We start from the raw sequence: 9921 nt of genomic DNA on the forward strand, positions 1-9921 counted from the left end.
CTTTTGTATGACTGAAGCTTTTAGTGATAGGTCTAATGCTTTAATATTTAATCATTTCTGTCCTCCGAATTCATATTCATTATATAAATAGGCCCTTTTAATTTTGTCTGGCTTGCCGTTCCAAATAAAAATTTAATATTTTTTTCTCATATAATAAAAAAAAAACTGTTCGCTAGGTGTAGGCAAGACCATAAGTAAATAGGAAAACTGGGATAACACTAAAGAGTTAATCAGGGTGATTTTTCCACAAATTGACAGGTATTTACCTTTCCATGGTAGCAAGATCTTATCTATTTTTGCTAACTTTCTATAAAAATGTATTGGAGTGAGATCATTTATTTCATTTGGGATATGTATTCCGAGTATATCCACATCACCATCAGACCATTTTATTGGTAAACTACATGGTAATGTAACACTTGTATTTTTTAGTGATCCAATACGTAATATAGTACATTTATCATAATTTGGTTGTAATCCAGAGAGGTTAGAAAATATGGGGTATTGTTTGTAGATTGATGACGAAAACAATTAATTTAATCCATTTTAGAATAAGGCTGTAATGTAACAAAATATGGAAAAAGTCAAGGGGTCTGAATACTTTCCGAATGCACTGTATACATTTCCACACTAAGAGATTGGAAGAATACTGTGAAATTGTGAAAATTATGATAATGCCCTTTTAGTGTGAGAGCTGTTTGAAAAGAAGATAGAAGCTGTTCAGGAGCCTGTTGGTGTCGAACTTGATTCTCCGGTACCACTTTCCGGACCTTCCTTTCACACCGACTGATTATCGAGGTCCTGGATGGCAGGGAGCTCAGCCCCAACGATGCACTGGGATGTCCGCACCACCCTCTGTAGCGCCATGCGATCGAGGGCGGTGTAGTTGCCATATCAAGCAGTGATGCAGCCAGTCAAGATGCTCTCAATGGTGCAGCTGTAGAGCTTTTTGAGAATTTGAGGGCCCATGCCAAATCTTTTCAACCTCCTGAGGGGGAAGAGGCGCTGTCACGCTTTCTTCACGACTGTTTGCGTGTGTGTGGACAATTTTAAGTCCTTAGTGATTTGGACACAGAGGAACATGAAGCTCTCGACCTGCTCTACTGCAGCCCCGTCGATGTGGTTGGGAGCGTGTTTGCCAGCCCCCCCCCCCAATCACAGTAAGGTACTTAATCGTAACTAAGAAATTATTTGATATTTAAAGAAAAATGGCTGCATTGGACTTATAATGTCCAATTTACAAGCCTAATGTTGCAAGCACAAGACTCCACCTACGTGAGACATCAAAACCACATTAACAGTTTGAATAATATTATGTGGAGACTTATTTTTGTAAAGGGGGAAAAGGGACAATGAGCAATAACTCATAGAATATGTGACAGAATAAAAAATAGACTGTCTAAATGAGTAAAACTGTGAAACATCATACCATATTTTGGAAAAGAATAAAGGGACTTTATAATGGAAACATTGGGCTTTCACTCGCTTGGTATTGATTCACACATATCACACAATCATCAATATCATCCATCATCTTGATGGTCAATTTGACATGTTGCTATTTATACGGACAAAATTCAATTTTTACTTTGATGAGGACTCAGTGATGCGTTAAATGTCAAGATAGACAGAGAACAGACAGACAGACAGACAGACAGGCAGACAGGCAGGCAGGCAGGCTCACACACACAATACAAAATAATTATCCCTCATCCCTTTTAACACCGGGATGGCAAATGTTAAGAGGCGGTATTGACCTGTCCACACTGACAGAAACATTTCCCAAATGACTCGGCTGTTTCCGCTTTTGCGTAAACATTGTTTCAGTGTCTGTCTGATGACTCCCTGTCAGTGTGCTTGTTATCCTTGATTTGCCAATTAAACTGTCTACACTTTCCACCGCAGTAATTTGGGCCTTTCATCTGCCAGATTTCTTGTTTCCTGATGCTTCTGTAGTAAACCGTCTATTTCCCTGGATCTGTCTGACCCTTTCAGACCTGGGTTCAAATAGCATTTTTTTTTCTTTCAAATACTTGATTGATCCTGACTGGAGTGCTAGGTAGGTGGGCGGGGTTTGCACTATTGGGACTACCCATTGGTTCCATTGAACCAGGCAAACTAAGCGCAGCCATAGTATTTGAAATAATGTGAATACTAATACAGATCCATATTAATGGGGTATTGTTGGCCAGAAACATCTGAGTAGTGTCAAAGGGACATAATTTAAAGGACACCAAACTGGCACTTATTTTTTAGCATAAACATTCATTCTGATTGATGGTTGTCAAACACATCCATATAAATCAGCAGATCAAGGACTTAGTGGCAAAGCAGAAGCCATCATTCAAAAGTTAGAGAACACCCAAAGACACCATTATCTAAATAGAGGGCATATGATGGAAAAGTGAGGCGTCACAACCCTCTACCACAATTGATTTCGGATCCACTCTTCCCCCAATTTCAATGGAGTTCTGTAAACTGCGCAGCATCTACGCTACAATCAACTAGCAGAGTGGATCCAAAATGGCCTTTGTTTACAGCTTTGCTATGGAAAAAGGGTCCTCCCTAAATGACCAGAAATATCATTTTTTACCTCATTGTCTCTTTTATTGTGGCTTTTTTTCTGTCAAATGTGTTGCGATGTTTAAATGCACTTTAAATGGTTTTTACACTCTGGGGAATTGTCCTATATGGACAGGCCCAAGTTGAAATGTTTCTAAGAGAAAAAATATGAGAAGCATATGCATAATCATGGTAGCAATTGAAAGGGAACACTTTGGATATTATGGGGAAATTATCAGAACAAAGGTGAGGAAACAACAGTTCACATGACACACAACCATATTCAGCCATTACACTGTTGATTTTATGTGCATTGGATATTTACTGTACTTTTCGAAACAATTTGTTGATAATGAAATCTGGAAATACTCTGGATATATTCAGAAACATAAGAAGAATATGCAGTAGAAGACAGAACAATTACAAGGGTTTGAGTGAGAGGTCTAACGGATGTCTCCAAGTCGCCATACACCTTTCTAAAGTGTGCACAGTTCCTAAGTCATTTAAATACACTTGTATTTATGACTAAGAGAAAGAGCTTTCAACTATTAGGTACTTGTTGGAGCTCTCCTGGCTGTGGCTTTGGAGGAACTGAAGCAAGCACACTTGTAGTTTTTAGTTTGGAATGCTGCCCTGCCATCCCACAATTACACAATCCAAAAAATGTTTCATTACAAATCTCAATGTGGGTAAGATGGCCATCATTTGAAAACATATTATATTGCCAACAACACTAGCTAATTTATAAAATACCATCTTCCAGTATAAGGCTTTCATATGGCACTTTATAGAAACAATTATTAATTTTGGTGCACAAAGAATAGATTTATGAGTGCATTCAGGTGAGACTCCTGTGGGGGATTTTCTTCACAATACGGTGAACACAAACTCGTTCTGTTTAGAACAACACCGGGTATGAAGCCATGTCATCCATGTAACATGTACATCATAAATGTTGATACCGTAAATGACAAAAATGTTTATTCTATTTTACTGCCATTTCCTTTATGTTCGTATTCTTCTCTTTCATTATTTTTGTTGCATTGTCAAGAAGGTGCCTGCAAGTATGTTTTTTGTTGGACGATGTATACCATGTGTATCCCATACAGTTGAAGTCGGAAGTTTACATGCACCTTAGCCAAACACATTTAAACTCAGTTTTTCACAATTCCTGACATTTAATCCTAGTAAAAATCAGTCAGTTAGGATCACCACTTTATTTTAAGAATGTGAAATGTCAGAATAATAGTAGATGTAATGATTTATTTCAGCTTTTATTTCTTTCATCACATTCCCAGTGGGTCAGAAGTTTACATACACTCAATTAGTATTTGGTAGCATTGCCTTTAAATTGTTTAACTTGGGCCAAACGTTTCGGGTAGCCTTCCACAAGCTTCCCACAATAAGTTGGGTGAATTTTCCTGACAGAGCTGGTGTAACTGAGTCAGATTTGTAGGCCTCCTTGCTCGCACACACTTTTTCAGTTCTGCCCACACATTTCCTATAGGATTGAGGTCAGGGCTTTGTGATGGCCACTCCAATACCTTGCCTTTGTTGTTCTTAAGCCATTTTGCCACAACTTTGGAAGTATGCTTGGGGTCATTGTCCATTTGGAAGACCCATTTGCGACCAAGCTTTAACTTCCTGACTGATGTCTTGAGATGGTGCTTCAATATATCCACATAATTTTCCTAACTCATGATGCCATCTATTTTGTGAAGTGCACAAGTCCCTCCTGCAGCAAAGCAACCCCACAGCATGATGCTGCCACCCCCGTGCTTCACGGTTGGGATGGTGTTCTTCGGCTTGCAAGCTCCCCCTTTTTCCTCCAAATATGGTGGTCATTATGGCCAAACAGTTCTATTTTTGTTTCATCAGACCAGAGGACATTTCTCCAAAAAGTATGATCTTTGTCCCCATGTGCAGTTGCAAACCGTAGTCTGGTTTTTTTATGGCGGTTTTGGAGCAGTGGCTTCTTATTTGCTGAGCGGCCTTTCAGGTTATGTCGATATAGGACTTGTTTTACTGTGGATATAGATACTTTTGTACCCGTTTCCTCCAGCATCTTCACAAGGTCCTTTGCTGTTGTTCTGGGATTGATTTGCACTTTTCGCACCAAAGTACGCTCATCTCTAAGAGACAGAACGTGTCTCCTTCCTGAGCGGTATGATGGCTGTGTGGTCCCATGGTGTTTATACTTGCGTACTATTGTTTGTACAGATGAACGTGGTACCTTCGGGCGTTTGGAAATTGCTCACAAGGATAAACCAGACTTGTGGAGGTCTACCATTTTTTTTCTGAGGTCTTGGCTGATTTATTTTGATTTTCCCATGATGTCAAGCAAAGAGGCGCTAAGTTTGAAGGTAAACCCAACCCTTACGAAAACAATTGCAGTCAGATTGCAGTATAACTGTAGTTGGAGTGCAGTATAACTGCAGTATGCAGCAAATACTGTGACCAAAATAACACAGTTTCTTTACTACAGTAATTTTGCAGTGTAACTGCAGTTACAGTTCAGTATACAGTGGGGAAAAAAAGTATTTAGTCAGCCACCAATTGTGCAAGTTCTCCCACTTAAAAAGATGAGAGAGGCCTGTAATTTTTATCATAGGTACACGTCAACTATGACAGACAAAATGAGGAAAGAAAATCCAGAAAATCACATTGTAGGATTTTTAATGAATTTATTTGCAAATTATGGTGGAAAATAAGTATTTGGTCAATAACAAAAGTTTCTCAATACTTTGTTATATACCCTTTGTTGGCAATGACACAGGTCAAACGTTTTCTGTAAGTCTTCACAAGGTTTTCACACACTGTTGCTGGTATTTTGGCCCATTCTTCCATGCAGATCTCCTCTAGAGCAGTGATGTTTTGGGGCTGTCGCTGGGCAACACAGACTTTCAACTCCCTCCAAAGATTTTCTATGGGGTTGAGATCTGGAGACTGGCTAGGCCACTCCAGGACCTTGAAATGCTTCTTACGAAGCCACTCCTTCGTTGCCCGGGCGGTGTGTTTGGGATCATTGTCATGCTGAAAGACCCAGCCACGTTTCATCTTCAATACCCTTGCTGATGGAAGGAGGTTTTCACTCAAAATCTCACGATACATGGCCCCATTCATTCTTTCCTTTACATGGATCAGTCATCCTGGTCCCTTTGCAGAAAAACAGCCCCAAAGCATGATGTTTCCACCCCCATGCTTCACAGTAGGTATGGTGTTCTTTGGATGCAACTCAGCATTCTTTGTCCTCCAAACACGACAAGTTGAGTTTTTACCAAAAAGTTCTATTTTGGTTTCATCTGACCATATGACATTCTCCCAATCCTCTTCTGGATCATCCAAATGCAGTCTAGCAAACTTCAGACGGGCCTGGACATGTACTGGCTTAAGCAGGGGGACACGTCTGGCACTGCAGGATTTGAATCCCTGGCGGCGTAGTGTGTTACTGATGGTAGGCTTTGTTACTTTGGTCCCAGCTCTCTGCAGGTCATTCACTAGGTCCCCCCGTGTGGTTCTGGGATTTTTGCTCACCGTTCTTGTGATCTTTTTGACCCCACAGGGTGAGATCTTGCGTGGAGCCCCAGATCGAGGGAGATTATCAGTGATCTTGTATGTCTTCCATTTCCTAATAATTGCTCCCACAGTTGATTTCTTCAAACCAAGCTGCTTACCTATTGCAGATTCAGTCTTCCCAGCCTGGTGCAGGTCTACAATTTTGTTTCTGGTGTCCTTTGACAGCTCTTTGGTCTTGGCCATAGTGGAGTTTGGAGTGTGACTGTTTGAGGTTGTGGACAGGTGTCTTTTATGCTGATAACAAGTTCAAACAGGTGCCATTTATAGAGGTAACGAGTGGAGGACAGAGGAGCCTCTTAAATAAGAAGTTAAAGGTCTGTGAGAGCCAGAAATCTTGCTTGTTTGTAGGTGACCAAATACTTATTTTCCACCATAATTTGCAAATAAATTCATAAAAAATCCTACAATGTGATTTTCTGGATTATTTTTTCTCAATTTGTCTGTCATAGTTGACGTGTACCTATGATGAAAATTACAGGCCTCTCTCATCTTTTTAAGTGGGAGAACTTGCACAATTGGTCACTGACTAAATACTTTTTACACTGCAGTACACTGCAGTTATTCTGCAATTACTGCGTCTAACATAACAGTCGACCGCAGTTACTGCACTTTTACTGCAGTTTCAAAACTGCAATCTTTTTTTGTAAGGGAATTGTCGGGAGGAATGGGGACATCTTCTTGTTGCGTATGCAGGCTCACGTTTAGAACATCTGCCAGTTGAATCCTATACATTGGTTTAAAAACGGAGACCCAGAGCTCTGACATAATATATAGCATGTTACTGTACAGCCACCACGTTCCAATTTATGCGCTTATCAGTGACCAAATCTGCCATTTTCATGCCATATACGGGATGTGAGTGTAAAGAGCTATGTAAAGTTTGATTTGAAAGCTTGGGCATGAAATGTACATAGTTATATTTGTTATATTTTTTGTGCAGAAAATTGATTGTTTTTTTTATTACCTTGATGATTCCTCTGATGTGCATCTTGGCAATCATCTCAGCAGTGTAGAGGAACATGAGCAGCGTGTCCAGGGTGAAGGTCACGTACTGCAGCGGGGGGTAGTGCTCGAACGTCTTGGGTGTGTTCATACACACGCTGATGACGCTGATGATGGCACAGGCTCGCAACAGAGAGTGAACCCACTTCGGAGGAGGAGGGAGGGGACAGATGAGGAAAGGTGATAATCCACTCGTACTTGGGTCAAATACATATTATTTGTCAGTTACTATTTGAGTTGCACTTGATTTAACTTGGAGTTTGCACTTTTGGGACTAGTCCATTGGTTCCACTGTACAAAAAAAGTTTTTTAACATAGTTTACATTGTCATTGGATATTGAAACAAACCACACAGCTGTAAAATACAGCCTAAACAGTCTGAGTGAACCCACAGTGTGCCTTTCCTTTATTTGCAATTCATTGAATTGGGGTCTAAATGTTCCAATTTTCCATTTAAAATATGGCCCAGTCCCATGTGACTGAAACAGTCACCCACTCACTGGTTTGTTGATCCAGAAGATGTCGGCGCTGTCGGCGAGGGTTTCGTCGGGCCCAAAGTCAGTCATGGGCTGGGCCTCGACCCTCGAGCTCTGCTTCCTCTTCAGCATGCTGGGGCTGGCCGAGCTATACAGAGAGTGGATCTAATACACACACACAGGAAGTAAGTGACCAGGGCAAGTCTCAGAGTTGCAGAGTTATCTGGCTGCATCCAAGTCTGAACATCCTGAATTGTTTCAATTGTATCATAAATATTGAAGAGTTCAATCCATAGAATTTTACTCAGTCAAGTTCTAGTATTTCAAACTATATGAGGATTTTATCCTCCTTGTTGGCATGGAATGTTCATAGAGTGGAGCTGTCTTGAAAATGTTGCCAACTTGACGGCCATTGAAATGTCCAATCTAAAATGGAGTTTGCAGAACTGTTGTTTATCTATCGTTCTGATTAGAGTTATGTGGGGAGATGATGTTATGGTGCTACGCTGGTACTGGTAATACAGTAGCTCTTCAAAGATGACAATGCAATCCTTGGAGTAATCAAGTCTTGACAACTGGCTTTCAGTTAAACATAGTGAGGAATATCCAATTACAATTAGACTATGTCAAACTGGAAATAATTTCCTCCCTGAGACACGAGTATAAAAACCGATGTAAGAACTGCACACAACTCTTTTATTTTCTGAATAAAAAAAGTAGCACTTGGCTTGCTTCATTAATACCAATCAGTCTGCAAGCTTTCCAATATCAAAATACAAAGAAAGTCTGCCCAGATTTGGAGTTCCTGACCAGATTCTATTCATAACATAATAGACAACAGGTGTATGCTTTAATATCAAACAACAATGTTGTGTTGATGGCCATCGTGATACACAACAGAACACACATGTGAACACAGAACAAGTGTATTCACATTGGAACAACAGCTTCAGTAACTTACTTACCGGGACGTAAAGATCATACTCGATCTTCCCCATGTGTAACAAACATCAAAGGCTAGTGGGCTACAGGGTAGGCTTACAAACTACAGCACAGTGACTGAGAGCGGGATGTGTGTGAGGGTGTGTGTGTTTGTGGTACGCAAGGGCCGATTGAATTGGAACAGAAGTACACATACAGGAGGAAATGACACCCTCAATGGAGACAAAGCACACATACCAAAGGGAAAAGTAAAGCTGAAATTGCTCCAGCACTGCACATAACATGCGATCAGGCATACCCTGTAAATAACACATAACAGTTAGTCAACCTCATGGCATATATGGTATACAATGTACATGTACAATAACAACATCTACAGTACGATCAGAGAGAGACAAGAAAACGCCCACCAACATCTGACAGAGGCATATATGCAAACAACACACTCAATGGAGAGAGGTGTTGTGGGATAGGATGGGAGTGGGACAGTGGTGAGGGGTCATGTGACTCACTGTGAGCTGGCTCCTCATTGGTGCGTTCATCCCCAGGTCAGAGGGGGGCAGAGAGACCAGCCAGAGAGAGACAGGTGAGCGTTATACTGTATCAGTGCCTTAGGGTTACCTGTTGTAAAATAAAGATAATACTACAGCAGTCAAATGACTGGAAGAGAGAGATATCATTCAGCAGTCAAAACAGTCCAGAAGTCAGGACTGTGTGCACACAGACCAATGATCAATGAAAACATAATCAATGTTCATTTCAATAAGTATTAGGCCTATTAATTCCCTCTCAATGAATATGTCAGCTCAATGTCAGCCTTACTAGGTACCTTAATCAAATGAACAGTTAGCCTGAACACATAAGCAAACTGCTTTCCAGTTGGACAGAAATCAAAGTAAAATACTAATTATTCCATCAATTTGTTCATGACTCTGCCAAGACTCTCTGCACATCACATAAGCACAATATAATTAACCTAGTACATGGACCATTATCAGTGACAAAAAGTAGCCTATAATTCCACCCTGTCTTATTCCAATAGCCAGAGGGAAACAGACTTCTCCAATTGCACTTAGCGAAATACTTGAACGTCAATGTCCACGATTCGAAAATAGTCAAGGCATGGGGAAATTACATTAGACACAGAGAGGACAGAATAATGCCTCTGCCCACAGTGTCTCATTCGCCTCGCGGCAAAACATTTTTATGTGTCCTCTAAACGCATCATGCAGTCATAAGCAATGTGCAATGTAATTGCTACACTTAGCATATTATTTGGTAAAAGATTTGAAGAAGAGTGAAAACTAAATTACAGGGTGTAAGTGCTATAATGTAGGAGTAAAGTTGCCAGGGACTACAATTA

General features: G+C 40.5%; 1 protein-coding gene across 3 annotated transcripts in view; it reads right to left on the reverse strand.

Annotated features, from left to right (window-relative positions):
* Positions 1-8837, reverse strand: part of nalcn (sodium leak channel, non-selective) — a gene marked incomplete at both ends in the record, with an annotated part of 312014 nt that extends 303177 nt beyond the window's left edge. For 2 of the 3 annotated variants that reach the window (XM_084160991.1, XM_084160990.1), the window contains 3 exons: positions 7103-7285; positions 7641-7781; positions 8796-8837. In XM_084160991.1, coding sequence (XP_084017117.1) covers positions 7103-7285; positions 7641-7781; positions 8796-8837 — 366 coding nt within the window. Of the gene's footprint in view, positions 1-7102; positions 7286-7640; positions 7782-8795 lie in introns of those variants that run through there. The other variant, XM_084160992.1, reaches the window with a different exon arrangement.
* Between the last annotated feature and the right edge of the window lie 1084 nt (positions 8838-9921).

The sequence above is a fragment of the Coregonus lavaretus genome (assembly GCF_964263955.1).
Source record: "Coregonus lavaretus genome assembly, chromosome: 5".
In the NCBI taxonomy this organism is placed as follows: domain Eukaryota; kingdom Metazoa; phylum Chordata; class Actinopteri; order Salmoniformes; family Salmonidae; genus Coregonus; species Coregonus lavaretus.